The 22056-nt window shown below is 38.6% G+C and overlaps 1 protein-coding gene across 3 annotated transcripts in view; it reads right to left on the bottom strand.

Moving 5' to 3' along the window:
- Window positions 1–22056, bottom strand: part of PSPC1 (paraspeckle component 1) — a 121172-nt gene that overhangs the window by 6716 nt on the left and 92400 nt on the right. Inside the window, exon 9 of one of the 3 annotated variants that reach the window (XM_075851613.1) lies at window positions 3548–3670. The exons of the other annotated variants lie outside the window; for them this stretch is intronic. Within the exon in view, the coding sequence (XP_075707728.1) occupies window positions 3563–3670 (108 nt within the window). The 3' untranslated portion in view covers window positions 3548–3562. The remainder of the gene's footprint in view (window positions 1–3547; window positions 3671–22056) is intronic. 3 annotated transcript variants of the gene reach the window in all.

Genomic DNA, 22056 nt, shown 5'->3' with positions numbered 1-22056 from the left:
CTTATTTTCCAGCTTTAGGCCTCATGCACACGGCCGTGCCCGTAACCACAATCACCGATTACGGGCACGGTCCGTAAATGCAAAAGATAGGACATGTCCTATCTTTTGAGGAGGCTTTCTACGGCCTGGACACCTTCCTGCAAATATACGGGAAGGTGTTCGTGGTCAATAGAAAGGAATGGGTCCATCATTGCGGACCGTAACGAAACCTACGGTCGTGTGCATGGGGCCTTCCTGTGCTACTGTATATACATTTACAAATGCACATTGCATTACTACTTGTGTATTCATTCTAATTTCCGAATGTAGAAAACCGGAAAACTGGTAACCACTTGTCGGTCTTAGGCAAAAAATGTTTAAGGATCAGCTGATGTTAATGAGGTAGTAGACAAGACTCACATACAAGAAGTATTAAATGAATGGCTCTGAAAAGTTGTTAAATCTAATAGTACATTTACATGATACAATTTTCATCACAATGGCTAACTATGGCAGACTGAGAAAACCAGACGCATGTTTACCCCATTACAACTACAAAAAAAACTGATTGCGAATTTAATTACATTCGATTAGTAAGCCAGCAGAGCAAAAAAAAAAAAAAAAAGACCACCAAATACTGGTTGCAATTCAGTAAATAATTTGCATTTATGGAAAATCAAGATTCTCCAACAGTTAACAATATTTTTATTGTTTTGTGCATTTATCGTTACTAATGCTGTAATTATTTGTTAAAATAATTACCCTCATCTAGATCAAGAACGTGGGTCACCCACACCTTTTCACCTGGTGGGACAGCCATAAGCTACCAATTCCAGGCGGGGGCCAAGTGGAGAAGGGGATGCATATGCGAAGGGCTCTCTACATTATGTTCTATGGGAGTTTTGGAAAAGGCCTAGAAATCGCCGCTCTGCTTTTTCCATAACCTTTATAGAACACAGTATAGAGGGCCATGTGCATGCGCAGCCCCCTCTCGGAACCGAGACCCCTATATCATATACATATATCTCTGTAGATCTATATATAAAACTTTTTTTTATTAGCAGTTTTCTTCTCTAAGATCTATTTCGAATTGTCAGTTTCCCCCGAGCAGCGTTCCAGTGGCAGCATAGACTCGCTGCTATGTCTTCTATACACAGCACACAGAGAAAAGAAAACCCTGCTCTCCTATCTCTCGTTACATACATAGAAACAGCAGCATGGAGGACATTATACAGCAGTACGGAGCAGTGTAGCTGTCAAGTCAGCTCTAGGGTGACATAGAACATTTACGAGAAGAAGCAGTGTCTGAGTCTCACTAAGCAGATGTTCCTCTCCACAGACTTGGATAGGCAGCAACTGTAATCTGATAATCCACCTCATTACTGCCTCACTAAATTAACTGGTAAAATCAGTATTCAGAGTGATCAGTGTCTGAGGCAGGGAAGGGGATAAGTAGAAGTGTTTGAGAAGTAGAAGAGGCGTTTTTCTGTATTAAGATTTGTTTAAAGGTTTCTCATCACCGCTTGTACTATTCAACTATAAAGGGGAACAAAACGTAAATGATGATTACACTTTAAGCTAGAAATCTTGAAATCGGGGTAAAGTAAAAAATCTTTTAAAGTGGTTGTTTCAGAAAAGACATTGCGCTATGGCAAGCCACTTTGTTTCCGGGTCTGTTCTGCTCGGTTTTCTGTAGCTGGTGCACAGAAGTCGGGCCACAACAATCAGACATTGTTAGCATTTTCCACGCGATATACCACCAATGTCTATTGGACAATTCTTTTAAAGGGGTTTCCAGGTTTTGAAAACCCATTTTCAAATACTCTTTAGGAAACTGTGTTTATATAAGGAAACACCTCATTCGAAACTTTCCTTGATTAGGGAAAGTGCAGTGTGGTCTATGCACTACACGGACAGTACATGCTTTTCGATGGACACTAATGATTCATTTCACCTGTAGCGCTGCAGAGGAATTAAACACTTGCTGCTGTGTTTCCCTGTAGATTAATGCTAATCGCTTACCTGAAATACTTTGAGAAACAATTCTAGCAAAAAGATTTTTAAAAGCAAAAGGACCCCTTTAAGATACTGGTTCTTTCAGACTGGGGGTGTAGCTATAGGAGGTGCAGAGGTAGCAGTCACTCTCGACCCTGGTGTCTAAGGGGGCGCAAAGTACCTCTGCCACATAAGAACACACCACTTTTATAAAAAACTAATAACTGATGAAAAGTATCTATTCAGACTGAAAAGTAGAGCGCGACATAGAACCTCAAGTACATATTAAACTTAAACGTCAACTATACCCAAAATTCCACTTTAGTGACTTATTAACCGAATATAGGAGAAGTAACTAGACGTTTAGAAATGAGCTGATCCAACCAGCTTTAACCATCCAACAGTTTAAGTCTCAAGCCAACTGGAATACCATAGCATGTTTAGTTTTTTTGATGTGCACTTATAATGGTTGCAGTACTGTAAATATAATATACACACACATACTAAACACTGGTGATTTATTGGCTCGTATTGTGCAAAGCAAACAATTAATGCCTATTTATAATATTTAATATCTGAATAGCTTGAGCCAGGTTCACTGAACAGACCACACAAAATCACTCAATTGTGTATACATATGGACTAGGAAATTAAAAAATAGGTTATATTCAGTGCCGAAAGTGTCGATACAGTGAAAATTAAACACAAAGCAAGAGCTCAAAACCAAAATCATATGGATGTGTGTCTGAGTTCACAAAGTTATGTGGGACACAGCTTACACATCCATATACAGTTCTGTATGGACAACAATTTATAAAACACACAACGATTAAATTATCTTAATTATTGATCAGCCCATAGTGTGCTGCCGTTTAAGTCATTGTAATTAATGGCACAATCAGTAAATGCAAAAGCCACTCATACATAAGGAATTTCTGCCTAAAGTACGCCTCTTGAGTGAGCGGTTGCTAAGCAGCAATAATGTAGTCACCGGCTGAGAGGACTGAACTAATGGCAAGGTCTGTTGGATTCTCAAGACATTTTTTTTAAAACCACTGATCGTTCTTTTGTGGTGTGCACTCTCAAGACTTAAATTATGAGAAAATGAGCACAAAAGACAACAGAACAAAATAAATACAACAGATTTAAGACTTAATAATACTTAAGTCATAATGAATGGAAATTTGAATTATGAAAAGCAAACCTAGTTTATTCATCAAATTAAAACAACCCAATGCACAACACAATGCACCAAACAAAGTATGAGATAAAAATATTAGTTCTGCGTGAAACGGAAGTATGTGTTGACTTAGGATGCCAAGACCAGACAGAAACAAGTGATGCAATGTATAAATCAGAAGGATCCAATCCAAAAAATAAAAACAACAAAACAATATTAAAGCATTTATTTACAGGTTTCAGCATTATTTTTATACAAAAAAAATATAATATATATATATATAATAAACTCACTGAGAAAGGTGAGGTGAGTAACAAAATGAAAAAATAAAATAAAATAAAGGCTTTGAAGACAGAAAGTGAGTTAAATTGTTATGTAAGAAAATGGCATTACCTTTCACAATCCCTCCTAAGTTGGTTTCAGACACTCAAGGCTGCCATGGTTTATAGCAGTATAGCTGGAGTACAGCAAATTCCTATGAACTTCAGAAACATTAAGTGTTTCACAGTGGATAAGCTAAAACAAATAATTCATTAGAGTAATTCAGAATCAGAAGTGTTTTTTTTTTCTTTCAATAACTTAGATTTGTCACGCCACAGACATAGAATATGAAACCTTACTGTATTGTCTATTTAATAATTCTACATGTTCATCAAATAGATTTGAGCAACATGAAATATTAACGGCAATTTACACAAGGGATAATTTATCTAGAAATACCATGATCATCCTCCACTTAACAGCTCTGAAAATGTTTAACTAGTACTAACATCCTGCAAATACCGTGCACAGCCCCTAGACAGAATGTACACCCATAGCTCCACCTTCTAAATACTACAAGTGAAGACAACTGGTGGAAATGACAAAGCATACCGGTCGTTTCAGGTGACTTCAGAATAAGCGGTCATGTGTGTACATTAAGAATAACACTATTTCTGGCCATTACATGACTTGTATTCTGCACTTTTTCTTTTAGCAGTTTACCCCACTGAAGGATGTCTTTCTAATTCCTAAATTTCCTAACTGCGATCATTTCCACCATACAAAGCACACAGAGAAGAGCACATCCTGATCTTTCGCATATATAGAAGCAGTGTAGCTGTGAATCCAGAACTGGGGTGAGATAAAACACTAGAAAGCTGAAGTAGCGTCTGTCTCTCTCCTCCATAAACTTCTCAGTGAGATGATAGTCCAAAAAAGCAGTAAATTCAGAGCGAGTAAACGGTTAGGGGAAGAGGCAGAAGAAGAGTCTGATAAGGAGGAAGAGGCATTTTTTTTTCCTAACAAATACGTTTCTTAAGTTCGCTTGTGCTATTGATTTAAGCAACGTTTGTTCAAAGTGCATTGCCTATATAAGTGAAGAATATTTTTTAGGCCTGTAATGAAGGTTAAATTGTCAAAAGATCTATTTGTCGTTTTTTTTATTTGCTAGGTTGTTTATTAAGCATTAAAAATGACAGAGTATGAAATACTGTAAAAATACAGTATTGAAAAATTGTACATTCAATTAATCCATGCATGACTTCCATACACGTCCTCCGTTGGCTGTTCTGCTGCACAGTGGACTAAATAGCCCTGGAATGGTACTAATGATGTGGGGGGAAAAGCTAGGACTATCCTTGACAATCATCACGGATGTCCATAAAGCTTGGTTTCTTCTTCACCAGAATTCTTTTTTTGTCAGTCATTTTACATAGTTACACCTAAATCTACACTAACAGTAGGATAAAAACTAAAACACGATTTAGAACAATTTAATACGGCTTTTTGTTGTTTTCTTTCAAAAGGACCACAACAAAAAACCCTATCATGTGTTTTATTGGGTAACCACGGGAAAAAAAATTTCTTATTGAAAATTTCCATATTAAAAAGAGGAACTGTCACTAGGTCACCTATGTTGAACTGGTTAACTGACATGAATGGCGCTGTCTCTCTCATTCCAGCTTCATTTTTTTTCCCTAGACACCTCCACCCATTCCAGAGATATGGTCCACTGTTGTGTTGGCTCCCTATAGGCTGATTTGCTGAGCAGGGAAGTTAGCTTCCCTGCCCCTGATGCTGAACAATTCGCGCAAGATAGCTTGAGGGTAGTTCATGCCGTTGGCCAACTACAGCATATTAGAATATAGGAAGCCAAAACAACAGGGGGCGATAACTCTGGAACGCAGTGGTCCAGAAAAAAACAGAGCTTGAATCAGGGAGACACTATTCCGGTCAGTTAACCAGTTCAACTTATTTGAGCTAGTGACAGATCTTCTTTAAGTGCCCTTTTTGTTTAGAATGTAGATTAAACCAAGCGATTAACCAAGAACACATCTTAAAAGGTAAACCATGGAAAAAAGCTAGTAAAATGTTAAATACAGTTGTACAGTAGAGTAAAATGGGTACCTAGGGAAGAAAATGTTGCCGCAAGGCTGCCTATTGGAGTGCTCTGTAATACAAGACCAAAAGAACTCTAGTTGGTGTCATACAGGTTCTGTGCCCATTGCTCTGTGGTGTGCATGAAACCTTATGAGAATACTGAATGTCATAATTTCTTATAAGTTCGTGCCACATTTTTTTTGACGATAAGGCTCCTAAAAAAAAGTGATAATCCATTATTTTATAGTGCCGGGTAAAGCAATAAAGATATTAGCTAGAAAACTAATCTAAACGCCACCTAAAATGTAGCTAGGTAATTAATACAGCTACACTGGCAAGTCCTTTAGGGCTTAAAGGAATAGTGTCATCACAAATAATTTTTTTATATGTTAAAGATGTTAGTGCTTTAATAAAAACGTTTATATTCATTTGTGTGTTTGTGTTTTACCGTTTCTTATTTTTACACTTTTTCTTCCCTATGGGGGCTGCCATTTTTTGTTCCATTTCTGTGTGTGTCGATTAACGACACACACAGACATGGAATACGGCAGCCACAGTCCCATAGGGACTGCGAACGGCTCCCGTCCCATTGACTGCCGTGTACGGCGTCTGTGTGGGAACTGCGCATGCGCCGCTCCCACACAGTCCTATTCGAAATTGGCGCCGTCCGGCGCCATTTTCCTGTGGACCGGAAGTCGCGGCCGGACAGTAATATTACTACTTCCGGTCGCGGCTTCCGGACTTGTGCACATGGAACAGCGGCAGCAAAGGGAGCGGACGGGCCGGAGGGAGCCGCGGCGGCAGGAGCAGGTAAGAGATTTCAATGTATGTTAGTGTTTGTGTGTGTTTACTACTGTATGTAAACCTACTACACTGTGGGTTACCTCAAAAAATGGCGACACACAGTGTAGGAGGTTAAACCTTTCAAACCCCTCGTTTATCCCGGCACTAGCCAGGATAAAGGAGGGGGGGATGCTGAGAGCTCACTAGAGCGAGGGCTTTTAACCCAATGTTGCAATGCTGCAATTTTGGGAACTAGCTCCATCTAGTGACCAAAAATGGGTAGTATTATAAATTAGAAAAAATTTATAATATTTCCTGACTCGCGAAAAAAATAAAAAAAATTTGAACAATGTTTAATCACCCACACACTAAATGTTTAATTTTTAAAAAAAAAAACATGTTTTTCGGGCAACACCATGCCTTTAAATGTAGAGAGGAACAAATATCTTGACAACGTGTCAAAAATAGACTAACTACACTGGAAACAGTGGTGGCACTCTGAAGGACGCGACAGATAAGGAACTAAAAGAATAGTCGGTAAAAACCTCCAAACAATGCTCAAATATTACTAGACCTGTATCAGCACATTTGTTCAAGTCACAACAAAGCAGTACACTGTGAGCCTAATGAGCTGGAATTAACAGTAGGCCTGTGGATAATCGTTTTACAGCGAAGATAAATTCACAAAAATTACATCATTTGGTGCAAATTCATGGTTTGTTCATTTTTCTTTTTTTAAGCCAAAAACCAGGCTTGGATTCAAGTGAAAGGGAAAAGACTGTAATCCTGTCTACTGCCACTACAAGTGCGTCGGCATTTCACAGTACAGAGCAGTGACGGAATGAAGGGAAAGCAGCGATCGCACAGACGCCAAAGTCCCTTCAAGCAGGGAGTTGGACCCCCACCGATCACATATTTATGGCCTATCCTGAGGATAGACCATTAATTATCTCTCTGGAAAACCCCTTTAAAAATGGTTGGGTAAAGATGTTGGGTCCAGTTGGGTAACGAGGTTTATACACTATGTATTGATCTAAAAATATTTTAAGTGGCTTCCAATTGGACCTGGTTTTCCTTTGCACTGCAATAATCGCACTTACCTGAGTGACAAGAAATCAAAATATATTTGTTAATAACCTAAGACCAACAATAATGCAAAAAGAACGTATGGCGTTCAATGATACGCATAATATTTTTCAGGTTATCATGAACCCTGGAAAGTAAAATACTTGTCAATATTTAACATGTGAATATCGAATACACATGAATAGTCAATAGTATTTGTAGACAATATAAACTATAAAAGTAATATTGCAAATTATATCTTTCATTGTAGATTTTGTATTTAGTTCCAACTTTATCAAATAATTTACATGCAAAATATTGCGCTCTGTTCAGCCATGTCTTTCCATGCTTTGCGATGCTAACAGACTGGTAAGATACTAATACTACTGTCATGGTTTCAATTCTGAAAAAGGAAACTCTACCCAAAATTAGTCTTACAAGTGTCCCCTTATTAAATTACGAGTGTCAGTCTCATACTTTTTTATGCTGCTTCTTTCACTAGATATCAGATGCACCACTATGGGGCCATTGCATAACAGTGTGAATCAGGTCTGAGAAACGCTGTCCCTTTCAAATGGAGAAAAATCTGTGTCGCTCATACAGGCACCAGAACTTCCTGCATGGTATAATTACATGGACTGTTCCACACAGGCTCTCCACGGTGGAGGTGGGAGGTACAAACTCCTATCACAGTTACCGATTATAAAAGTTTCTGGTCAGATAGTTATAATGTCGATTACAGCTCAGACACCCTAGCTCTAAGTCCTTATCTTATTCAGGAAAATATTTAGGGGAGGAATAAATCACACCATTTAATTTAGCAGGCAGTACCGAGAATGTTCCACCTGCTTATGTGATGCTGTTCTTCGGCATCAAAAGATTGATATAGCATTGAACAGAAAAGAGAAAGCAGGTGGAATCTAAATTTCAAGATTATGTCTGATTAAAAGCAGGTTGGGCTCAGGATAGGCCATCAATATGTGATCGTGGGGGGTTCCGATCACGTGAACAGGAGGAACACTTTAACAGCTGGAATACTGTGAACCACCTCTGCAAATGTGTCGGCGCTTAGGTGTGGAGCGATAAAAGAGAATTAGTGATTGGCGGAGGGTCATGGCCCCTCCAAACAGCTGATCGGCGGGGGTTCCAATAGTCAGACAACCACCAATCAGATATTGATGGCCTATCCTGAGGATAGGCCATCAATTTTATTTTACTGGATATCCCCTTTAATGAGAGACCAGAGATGGATGGACAATTAGTAGGGGCTTGCTAGGATTAAAAGTGGTCTTTGCTTGAGGTTTTCTTTAACAGAGCTATGAGTGGTGTCTGGAATCCTGCCAAATTGCAGAAGCGATTAGAACAGTGGCTCAGTGGTTAGCACTGGGTTTGAATCGAGCCAAAGGCAATATCTGCATGGAGTTTTCATGTTATCTTGTGTTTGTGTAGGAGTCCTCTGGTTACTAGTTTCCTCCCTCCTCATCTGGCCTTCAGTAAGACCCATTCTACTGCTATTGAGACTAAATGTAAGTATGCTTGATTTTATACATCAGCTAGCAAGTGTGGACGAAATGGCTCAACCAACTAATTGAAGAGATGTCTACATATTTTTTGGCTGACAACTTAGCTGGTGTATTCAATAGTTATTCAAGTACATCCCTCTGACATTCTAGTTCCACATATCAAGCTAGAAATCTGCCTACAGGAGCATTCCTGTACTATCACTGCAGGTTTAAATTGATGCATAACAAGCTGACCAGTGTTGAAAGCTTGTCACCACAAACTGGTTTTCAAGATGTACCTAAATCTTGTGACAAAAGAGAATACTGAAAAACAGGACACAAATAAAAACTAGCAAGAAAGTGAGGTATTCAACCAAAATACAGAAATATGGACAAAAAAATAAATTAGAAATTAGGGATCCTGGTGCTCATGTTCTATTTATCCATTTTCTATGTTGGATACCCCATTTTAAATCAATTGTTTGTGGAGCCATTACACTTTCAATACTTCAAATGATAAAATACTCAATAGGATCAATTAAATTTCTCATGTGTGAAACTGGTCTAAAATGTAGCATGTTACAAAGCTACAATATGCTTCACTTTGAAAACATGCACATCATATTTTAGTAACTCACAAAAACAGACTGTCATTTGTTGGCAGGTGGATTCATTATAGTAGACTGTAAAGCTATAACAGGGCACGCAAGTACTTGGAAAGATGAGAAAATTAGACCATCACTCGAGATATATGTATAGAACTATCCACTGAAAAGAATATGGTGCTCTTGTTTACTTTTAAAACAAAATCAATGGTACAAGAATAAAGTAGAAAGGAAAAACTTAAAAAAACTATTAAAAAAAGAGTAAACAAGCTTTAAGTGGCTTATTTCACAAATTTTTTTTAACAAGTAGTTAAATCGACTACGGGAGACAGTGGATAGAAATCTTTCTTCCCGAGATCTCTAGACATCAGAATACCAAGGTAATTTTGGACTGCATCGTTCCTGAAGTTAAGGCTAAGCTGCACTTCTGTTACTCTTGGATATTGGGAAATAGGGAGAATCCGCTGCTGAAAAACCTTGATTTCTATTTACGGTCTTAGAGACAAAAAAAAATAAAAAAATTCCAGCACTGTGCCGAGTATACAATTTCCCTTGGGCTATTATACAATAGGTTGCATGGCAAAATTTACAACACTGCTTAATTATAATTCACATATTAAGAATATTCCAATCTCTTCATAAATACATTACTCTTGTATCAGAGTCCCTCAATAAATATAACAGCAGTGTCTGGCAATGGCTTATTCCCTTCCCACATTGAAATGAACATGCATGCTTGGCCGAGCGTGCATGTTTATGGGGGAGTCGGGAGAAAAAGACGTCAGCTGAATAAGCGTTTGTTGATGTTTTTGTTTTTTTTAATAAGTAAAGGCCACCTTTAGCCTCTTTCTAGCGCAAAAGTTATTTCACACGTGTACAAAGTTCCACCACAAGGTTAATATTAAGTAAATTCTTTAAGTTATAATATAGATGTTTGAATATTTTATCAACCTCAGAAAATCAGTACATATGTAGCTACGTAGTAGATATTCTTTAAGTCAGATATTAGAGACTATGGCATTTTTCTATTTTCTTGTGATGCCCATTTATGCACAGGCACCATGATCACAGTATGTGCCGCCATATTTGTCACTTTTACCGCAGCTCCTCAGCACCGGATAAAAAATTTTTTTGTCTTTGATAGAACACACTAAGAAAGTGAGAGTATCCATAGTTGGTGTGAGACTAGAAAACGCATAGGTTTTGTAATTTTTGCATTGAATGTGTAACTGAAATACCCCAAAAAACTGTCATAACAGCTTTTATTAGAGTACAGCTATGAAGAACTAAAATAAGAATTTAGATTGCAACCCTAATTACATTGCTTGCATGGATCTAGAATGGTTGAGGAATTTATGCAGATTTAAATTCATAACACTTAGACCGTATATAGCCGAATGGCAGTTGTGAAGGGGTTAAGATTCTCTAACTGCTGATGCTGACAGAGCAGGAGGTTGGCGCTCCTGCACATGCGACACATTCACGTCACTGCTGTCTGCGCCATGCCATTGACACCAAGTACTCTCAGGAGGCCTGGTGCAGGTGGCGCCGGGACGCTGACAGAGCAGGAGGTTGGCGCTCCTGCACATGCGACACATTCACGTCACTGCTGTCTGCGCCATGCCATTGACACCAAGTACTCTCAGGAGGCCTGGTGCAGGTGGCGCAATGACATCAGGTGGCTGACAGCACAGGCCGGAAAAGGCCTAAGTAAATCTACCCATTGTGGGACTGGGGATAGGTAAGGATATTTTTTCATGGCTAATATTACTGTGAGGCGCACAAAACATGCATTAATTCTGTATGTAGGAGCACAAAAGGGGCATTTATTTTTTTCTAACAAATAGTATTGTCTTTGTAAAAGGAGTAAAACTTTAAAAAAAACTATAGAAATTTTTTATTTCCTTGCAGCGCCATCACAGGGAAAAGTGAGCATAGCACAGTGTTCATTCAAGTCAATGGGTTGTCGGTGCAGGACAGAACCGGTCCTCCAGAGCGGGAGATGCTGTTTGTAACTGCTCTCCACGAGGCTGGGCCACTTTAACCATAGGGGAGATGGTGCTTCCGCACAGGGCTTCCGTGTGACGGCACCACTTTCACTAACTGTATCGGCATCCTCAGGGCAACTATGTAAACTATGGCGGAGCAGGGAGCCGTCAACTCACTGCCCCACCAATCTCTGTAGCAGACCACAGACTTATTGGCAGTATTGAATTGCACTATCTGCGCCGGGACGCTGACAGAGCAGGAGGTTGGCGCTCCTGCACATGCGACACATTCACGTCACTGCTGTCTCTCAGGAGGCCTGGTGCAGGTGGCGCAATGACATCAGGTGGCTGACAGCACAGGCCGGAAAAGGCCTAAGTAAATCTACCCATTGTGGGACTGGGGATAGGTAAGGATATTTTTTCATGGCTAATATTACTGTGAGGCGCACAAAACATGCATTAATTCTGTATGTAGGAGCACAAAAGGGGCATTTATTTTACTGTGAGGCGCACAAAACATGCATTAATTCTGTATGTAGGAGCACAAAAGGGGCATTTATTTTTTTCTAACAAATAGTAGAAAAAATTATGCAGTTCGCACGTATATAGAGGTTTGCAGCGTGCATCAGGGCTTAACGAGTGTATTAGCTGCTTCAGCGTGAGCAGCTTTGCACTAATCTATGTGTCGGCTCGCTTTACAAGTGCCGACACCTCTGACTTAGTCTCATAAAACATATGTTTTTTTTAAAACTAAACTTACAAGTGGAGCGCTGCTCACTGTCCCTGCTCTCTCCCAGTGTGTCGAAGCCTCCCACTCCTTCTCCATCTCCATCCATAGCTACTGCCCAGAGATAACGGAGCCAATGTGCTCCTTATATGGGCAGATAAGGTACTGAAAGTTTTGACTTTAGTCTTCTTCTCTCTCCTGGATCCCCTGTGAGGGGAGAGCGAAGGCGGCTAATTATTACAGAGCTGCAACAGTGTGTATGTATATATTCATGCTTGAGAAAGGCCCCATGGAGTAGGGCGGAAACGTCATATGTGGTGAATAAACCTGCTTATACTACTAAGGAGTGCGGTCTCGTATTGGAGGATTTTATTAAGTTTCTAGGGACACTGGTAAGGTGTCCTAACGGGAATATTGCATCTGGACTACGGTTTTGAAAAATGGCGCTCTATATATATATATATATATATATATATATATATATATATATATATATATATATATTCACACACAAATAAATAACAGAAATATATTTTAAAAAAAACTGATTAAAAGTGTTTTTTTCCCCCCACATTTTTAGTGATTTGTCCGCTCATAATAAAAATGGAACACATGTAATTAATTAAATCTAGAAAAGCAAAACCTCAGTCTTGTAAAAAAAAAAAAATATAGTAGAAACAGTTCGGATATTTAAAGCGGTTGTAAAGATATTATCGTTTAAAGAAGTGAATGTCATAAATAGAACATTTGACCTGGACACAGGGGTATAAATGACCCTTGGTCATGAAAGGGTTAAACTAGTGAGATAAAAGTCATAACAATAGGATACAAATTCCATTCTCTAAAAATGTATAATATTCTAAACAAATCGGTTACTGGAAGGTATGATAAGATCAGAGCGTTCATTTAAAACCGTGATTAAAGTGAAACTCCAGACAAAATAGAAAGCCCACTTTTAGCCAGTCACATGGAACGCTACAGTTATCAAAACAATCTGAACTCTGCCTATTGAACAAACCAATCAGCACTTTTTATGCAAGAATAAGCTTTACTTTGGACAACATCACTTATTTTTAATATGTATTGTCCTGGATCCTTTAAGTGGATGTATCGTCTGACAATAATATTTCCATCAGGTATTTATTATCCCCTTAAGGACGTTGACTAGCTGGCACGTTCAGGACGCAGCCCCATTTTTCAAACCGGACGTGCCACTTTATGTGGTAATAACTTTGGAATGCTTTTACCTATCCAAGCGATTCGGAGATTGTTTTCTCGTGACACATTGGACTTTATGTTACTGGTAAAATTGTCGATACATTCAGTATTCAATTGTGAAAAAATGCAAAGTTTACCATTTTCCGAAATTTAGATGTATCTGCTTGTAAGACAGATGGTTATACCACACAAAATAGTTGCTAAGTAACACTTCCCCCTATGTCTACTTTAGAATAGTATCGTTTTTTGAACATCCTTTTATTTTTCTAGGACATTACAAGACTTAAAACTTTAGCAGAAATCTCCCATTTTCAAGAAAATGTCAAAAGGCTTTTTTTTCAGGGACGAGTTCAGTTGTGAAGTAGTTTTGAGGGGCCCATACAATGCAAACCCCCATAAATGACCCCATTTTAAAAACTGAACCCATTAGGCGTTTTACAAAAATTAAAAGCAAAGTAGGGGTGAAATGTACAAATTTCATTTATTTTGCAGAAATTCATATATATTCCTTTTTTTTCTGTAGCAGAAGGTTTTACCAGAGAAATGCAACTCCATATTTATTGCCTAGATTCTGCAGTTTTTTAAATATCCCACATGTGACCCGAGTGTCCTAATGGACTGAAGCACAGGCCTCAGAAGCAATGGAGCACCTAGAGGATTTTGGGGCCTTCTTTTTATTAGAATATATTTTAGGCAGGCACCATGTCAGGTTTGAATAGGTCTTGTGGGGCCAAAACAGTTGAAACACACCCGAAAAGACACCACTTGGCAAACTACACCCCTCAAGGAATTTATTAAGGGGTATAGTGGGCATTTTAACCCCACAGTTTTTTCTGCTGAATTTAGTGGAATGAAGCCCGTGAAAATTAAAACCTAAATTTTTTCCAATAAAACTTAGAAATTTTCAATTTTTACAAGGCATAAAGGAGAAAAAAAACACCCTAACATCTGCAAAGCAATTTCTCCCAATTACGGCAGTACCCCATATGTTGTTATAAACTGCTGTTTGGACCCACGGCAGGGCTCAGAAGGGAAGGAGCACCATTTGGCTTTTTGAGCTCAAGTTTTGCTGTAATGGTTTTCGGGTGCCATATCACATTTGCAATGCCCCTGTGGGACCAAAACAGTGGAAACCGCCCAAAAAGACACATTTGGGAATCTACACCCCTCAAGGAACTTATCGAGTGGTATAGTGAGCATTTTGACCCCACAGGTTTTTTGCTGAATTTAGTGGAATTAGGCAGTGAAAATAAAAATCTAAATTTTTTTCTAATGAAATGTAGTTTTAGCTGTTTTACCATTTTCACAATAAAGGAGAAAAAGCACCCCAACATTTGTAAAGCAATTTCTCCTGAGCACGGCAATACCCCACATGTGGTCTTAAACTGCTGTTTGGACACACCGCAGGTCTGGCAGAAGCACTATTTGGTATGCAGATTTTGCTGGATTGGTTTTGGGCGCCATGTCGCATTTGCTAAGGTACCAGAGTACCCCATTTTAGAAACTACACCCCCTCAAGGCATTTATCATTTGACTTTACATATGACAGGGCTCAGAAGTGAAGAGAACCATGAGTATGAGGTCTATTTGGGTGATTTGGAAACTACAGCCCTTAAGGCATTTCAAGGGGTGTAGTGAGCATTTTGACCCCACAGGTGTTTTTTTCATTAGTAATTAACGCGCATCGGATGGTGCAAAGTGAAAACTGCGATTTTCCACTGATATGCTATTTTAGTGCACAATATGTTGTGCCCAGTTTGTCCCACCAAAGACACACACCTCAAACTGCTAAGCTGGTTCACCCGGGTATGGCGATGCCATATATATGGACGTAAACTGCTGTTTGGGCACGCTGTAAGGTTCAGAAGAGAGGGAGTGCCATTTGGCGCGTAGATTTAGCTTGGCAGCTTTTCTGTTCGGAGTTTACTGGTATTTCAGTTTATAATGTGGGGGCATATGTAATCTGTGCGGAGAACATCAGGGTATAATAATGTGGTAAATAAATAATAATTCATAGATATGTGGCCAGTGTCGCACCGATAAATGGTGCCCAATCTTATCCGCTTTTGGACACACTGTACATTTTGTGTCGCTAAATTATGAGAGCCAGAACTTTATTTGTCAAAAAAGATGTGCAAGGGCTTAATTATTGCGGGACGGGTTGTAGTTTTTATTGGTACTATTTTGGGGTACATGGGACTTCTTGATCACTTTTTATTCCATGTTTTTTGAGGGGTGTTATAATAAAAATAGCGATTATGGCATTATTTTTTTGCGGCGTTCACCGTGTGGGAAAAACATGGCGACACACCAAATGTGTGTACTTTTTTTTTTTGTTTTAACGGTTTCATTTTTTTTCCTATAATAAAAGGCTTATTATAGTAAAAAAAGTCAGTGTTTGTTTTTATTAACTTGAAACTTATTTTTACACTTTCATTAACTTTGTTTTGTGTACCACTAGGGTACTTGGGGGCCTGCGCCTCTGATCTTTACTCTAATACATTGAACTACCCACGTAGTGAAATGCATTACAGCTGTCAGTCATTCACTGACAGTAAGCCTATTAGGTCCCGTCACTAGGCGGGGCATAATAGGCTATCGTACGTTTCAGACCAGGAGGCCATTGTCAGGCCTATGGTTGCCATAGCAACGATCTGCATCCTCACGATCACATTGTGTAGATTTCGATCGCTGCAAGCCACTAAGATGCCGCGATCGCAGCATCTAAGGGGTTAATGGCAGGGACCAAAGCTAGCTCCATTCCTTGCCGTTACAGCACGGTGTTGGCTGATGGCGCAGGCTCCGCTTCTGAGCCATCTTGTTACTGCGGCCGGACGGCTTTTAGGCCCTGCCTCTGGGCGGGACGTAGCAGGCATCTGTACTATTACGTCACACAGCGTTAAGGGATTAAACACATTTTGTAAAAAAAATTATATTTTATGTTTTGTTTTTTAAATGCACATAAAAAAAAATAATCTTAAAATATTCGTTTTCACACTGGCCACTAGAGCAGTCATAATAAGCAGATATTTCCTGTTCTCTGTTGCTCACTTGTCAGCTTACTTGTATACACAGCACAGGATGAGGAGAAACATCTCCCCGTCAGAGGGTGGGCAAGTTAATAACAGCTGGAAGTCTAAATAAGGCTAGCAACACTATATACACAGATCAGACTACTTATGCACTTCCCCTGCCACTCCTGATATATGGGGGAGGGGGCTGCACTCTTGCTTCCTGGAAACTAACCTGGGATTTCCCTGCCAATCGACTCCCATTAATTTCAGCTGCCATAAAGTGCATACACCCTGCTGTACGAACTATACAGGAAGGCAGTATGTCTCCAAAATGAATACCCCCAAGGAAGGTTTAAGAAATCAAAAATAAACGCTACAATTAAAAATGTATCTTTTATATACGTAAATCTAATTAATAAAGCAAAATGAAATACAAGACATTTCTTTATAGTAGAATTGTGGTCTGAAAAAAAAAGCTATATACAAGTCACTACCCTTTGGATAGCCCTTCCTTTCATCTTTTCCTCAGTGTTCTTCTGGCTGTTTGCCTGCATTTTTTCTCATCTTTGCTCCAAAATGGCTGAACTATAATCCGTAACTACAGTCGAGTTTAAGGGGTTTAGAGTTGCAAATCCACCTCCAGTCTCATTCTGAAATCATTTGCACTGATTTACACTGCAGTTTTGCTGGTTTTTATTGGCAATTGGGTAAAAGCACAGTGAGATATAAAAAAAACAAAAAAAAAAACACAACCAAAACCTGGGGATTCCTCAGGTAACTGCCACACTAAAAGAATAGAGCCTAACAAAAGGTTTCCAGGTGCTTTAAAATACTTTTCTCATTTACTTTTGTACTTGGATTCATTTTCACTTTTGTAAAATAATAAAATTACAATTATAAAATTCCTTCATGCTGACTTGCAACTCAATATGTGCCTTTTATACCATAGTAGCGAGTAACATTTTCAAATACATCAAAAATATTTTCAAAAAATGTTAAAAATATTCTGGGGCACACATTTTGTTCTATAAAATCAGTTACCGAATTAAAATAGGAACTAATTAAAACCCTAAACACATGCTTAACCATAGTGCACTAACCACAAGTTGATTATTACAATTCACACAAGATTCTACCAGACTTCATTTTTTAAATACTTTTTTTTTTTTTTTTTTTAAATATTCAAATGCTAATGGTCTTACCTGTAGTACAAATGTTGCGATGGGCGGTAACAGCGGCATGGTTTTGCAGTCCATTTGAGGACAATCATTCATTATCCGGACAGAACACGGTAAAGATTATTATTCAGAATAGTTACTATGCAGATGTACTGAAGTGGGCACAGATGAAGGGTGAGTTTTACTATAATGTGAGCTAAAAGAAATCATCAAGGTAGCGCTTCACTGCTAGAACATTAGTATAAAGAAGCGAAGAATTTTAAAGATCTGTAAAATATATAGTCACAGAAATTGGGTTTTAAAAACAATGGTCATGGGAGGCCAAACAAGAAATATACAACTCATTCTTTTTACATGGAAACGAAAAGATAAACATACAAAATTAATTATAACGTAAAATTAAAAAAAAAAAAAGGACAATACATATATATAAAATACACGGGGAAAAAAACATCAGTAAAATAAGCATGATCCACTTTAAGAAACCATAATATCTTCATTTATAGGAAATTTAAAAAAAAAGTAAAACATCTGTAATGGATAGTGTAAATGAGAAGCAGGCTATAAACTGAGAAGTCACCAGTCTTACAAATTCACGGAAAGTAAATAGTATGCTTATAAAAGGAGTCTTATGTGAAGTAACATCCACATACTAAGACTTGTGGGTACAAGTAATAAGGTTGCTGCAGAAATTACTCTGACAGGTTGATCAGGCATAGGCATAAAAATGAATGGAAGATAAACCTCAGAATAAGAGGATTTAAATGGAGAAACCACACATGCAGCCATTCAGTTACAATACATACCAGTATAGGTCTTAAAATTAAAAACTTCTCTGCGGACAAAGATGCTGCTAGTATATAAGGAGCACTAGAATTCTTAGTACATGTGGGACTGCTCCCTAGAAAAACAACTTTATCGGAGGGACTAGAATTATCGTATGGAATCTACAGGGGGGGGGGGGATACAAAAAACTTCAGTATGCTTAGTTTAAAATCAGAGGAAATTTGTAAGGAAACGGTCACACGGCACAGGACTAAACCGAATCGAGGTTTGTATGGTGCACTATAGATTTTCATTTTGCTGCTGTTAAATTGATATAGACGCAATTCAAGATGGACCAAAAAGTTAATTATAATAAAAAAGGCCATAATAGGCTTTTCACGTAATTTTCCTAAACAAAAAAAAACATTCTTTGCAACTTGAACACCATTTTTACTCTTTATAGGCATATATTTACCAGATAAGCAGTTTTATGGACTAAAGAATACAAAAGTTAATGTGGCTGAACGTTATCGATCCCAATCTCTCCATTAACATGCACATTTGATTTGGCTGTATGTTATGTCACTGGAGCAGGGACTACCAGACACCTGTGGTCCCAATTATTTTGAGAAAAAAAAAACCCACATCAGGTTATATGCTTGTTACCCTGGCAGCTCTCAGACATACCAGGTCTATCCTTTTTAAAAATTTGAGGAAAACCAGGCTGTACGTTAGAGTGCCATACAATGCCAAAACAATGGCAATCCAATACGGTGTCCCAATTATAGCGCCATACTGTCTAAATAGGTCTATACAATGCCCATATAGAGCGCATTGGTCCAGGATTTTCAAAACAAACAAAAAATTAGAAGTCAGCCCCAGCAATTAATCATCCTGGAGAGTGGTGGCACAAAGCCCTTGTCCCTCACTCTAATATGGCCTTTAGAAGGCCCTATACACATTCAATTCTCAACAAATATAACCGAAATCAGCCTTATTTGCCTACAACATTTAACACCTATAGGAAGCTTAACATCAATGTCAATACAATATATTATAACATTCAAAGTAAAATAAATTATATACCAGTAATAATTAATTATATATATATCGCTCTATCTAAACAATTTGACAAAAAAATTAAAGGAAGTGGGAGTGAGGAATTAGCAGAAGGTGGAGGAAAGGACAATGGTTGAGTCAATGTATCAGCGCTGAGTCAGAAGAATAAAACTGGTTGTGTACATTTAAAACCAGTGTAGAGTATGGTGAAGACGTTCTTTGTAGGGTAAACAGTTCTTCAGGCTGATCGTATACAGGAAACCTGTAATTTAGGTAGGCAAGAATAGATAATTGGTTTATTTAAATGGTCAATAGAGAGTTGTCAGCTCTTTCCTTGCCCAAAATAAATAAATGCATCTATGGTAATTCTGTATGGATTTTAGAGGCAAGACTGCACACTTTAGGGGCAGCAGAGAAAAGCATTATACACTCCTGGGGATCCAACTTTTAAAATACAAAGAAAATAGGTCTCTTTACTTACAACCATGTAATGATGTGGTCTCACTAGAAATTAAGTAGATGGATGATCTACATATTGTCTGAGAAGAATCGAGATAATAGGCTAGGAGTGTTGCTTCCATCTTAAAGATAGATACCGTACATAGATGTGCTGTACACGCTGCACATTGTTTATGTGCCTTTAAAAGGGTATTCCCAACTAAAACATTTACAGCAAATACAAAGGATAGCCCATAATTGTCTGATAGATGAGAGTACCAGCTTTGGACCGGCACATATCTCGAGAACGGGGGTTACCCGACTCACGTCCTGCCTGGTGAGGCAAGAGACGGATCCAGGCAGAGCATGAACGGAGAGGTGGTAGCGCATGCGCGTCCCTCCTTCAACATTCCTATCGGAGGTATGGAAACTGAGCTTGCTTGTCCGGCTGTTTCCATAACTATGATACATTTTAAAGGAGAGAGTCGCACACATGAATGGCCACCTCTCCATTCACTATCAGCCTGAATGTGGTGGCCGTCTCCCCAGGAAGGGCAGCAGTCTGGTAACTCCCGTACTGGAGACTGGTGTGGGATCTAGAGCTGGGATCTGTATCTATCAGACATTTTTTTTTTTATACTAATGACCTATCCACAGGACTGGTCATTAATATATGATCGGTGGGTTTCTTACACCCAAACTCTGCACCGATCAGCTGTCCGCACCGGTAAGCTGTTCCTGCTGCCTTTAGTGCTGGAAGCAGATTGCTCTGTACCGTGCATAGCAACTGTGCTGCAAGACGGCAAATCTGCTCCTATACACTTGAAAAGAAGAAGAGCTGCAGTACGACCACTATACGGTGACCGGAGCCATCTGCTTCTGGCACGGACATCAAGGGCACGGAGGTAGCCGGAGCAGCTGATCGGTGCAGGACCGGGTGTCAGACCCCCACCAATCATATACTGTGGACCTATCCTGCGGATAGTACATCAGTATGAGAAAACTGGTCCGTGCTCGGACATCCCCTTTAATGCTTCAATAATGTGGCTCACATCAACCACGGATGACAAAAAGCATTTGAAAAAAATTATATAGTTTAGGAAGTTTAGTCTTTTTTGACTATTCTCACTGCAAGAAGTAATAGATCAATTCAGTGACGGCAGCATACCCATCTCTCTCGCTACGTTCGTTGCCATGGGCGTTATTCATCTATCTACACTACTGAGTTACAGAGCTAGAGGTTTCTGTGCACTTACTGTTTTCTGGTTCCATCCTACCAACCTAGTAACACTACAGGTGCTTACTAAAAAGGTAAATAAGCACAGGCACAATATTGCTATTAGAGTAAGTGGGCGCACAGCAGATTTTTATATTTGACTAGTTAAGCAGTAATGTTTTAAGTTTTCCTATATTAAATCAGTTAACTTACCAAAGCAGGGCAACAAATTTACTGTATCAGTTCTTTTCAGGGTAGGTGCTCATACAATAAAAAAAAGAAAAGAAAACTTGGCAAACAGCCCTGACAAAAAAAAACTAAAAACTCTTATACAGATCTAAGTGTTTCTATGGCAACAGACTACAAAACAAAACCTTTGCAGTCTGTTCCTGCATACTGCCTTCCACCTGTTCCCATTCTTCAGGCTAACCTACCAAATGAAAGTAGCTGGATAATAGTCGGGAATAATGGTTTCAGATCCATGGTCATGTGATTAATGAAAATAGAATTTTTACAATGGACGAATGAATCTACATGACCAGGTTTCTTACAGTAACACTTCCAAATTACGGCTTACTGTTACATCAGAATAAAACCTTGATTTTACGAATTTCTTGGTACTTCAAAATCATGATGTTGGGCAGTTAGGACACCACTTTCTTTGTTGAATTACACGCTGTAAACATCTCGATCCTGCTGAAAGATTTTACTAACAGATTAAAAAAGTAAAATGCATTTATTTCCTATTGACATTTTGTTCCTAGCACAAAACAAGAGAATATTTAAAAAATTAAAAACCTAAAAACCATATTGTTGTAGCACGTATTTTACACAGATGTAATTTGCAAGTATTCAACCCTTTCACTGCCAAAGACGTTTGTAATATATGTCATGATTTTCCGCAACTAGAATATAAGAGCTAGAGCTTAGATGATAAAGGCCATGTACAGCTTTGAAATATTTATTTTTTTTTTTTAAATAAA

This window comes from Rhinoderma darwinii, chromosome 2 (assembly GCF_050947455.1).
Source record: "Rhinoderma darwinii isolate aRhiDar2 chromosome 2, aRhiDar2.hap1, whole genome shotgun sequence".
NCBI classification, from domain to species: Eukaryota; Metazoa; Chordata; class Amphibia; order Anura; family Rhinodermatidae; genus Rhinoderma; species Rhinoderma darwinii.
This window is presented reverse-complemented; position numbering and strand designations above follow the sequence as displayed.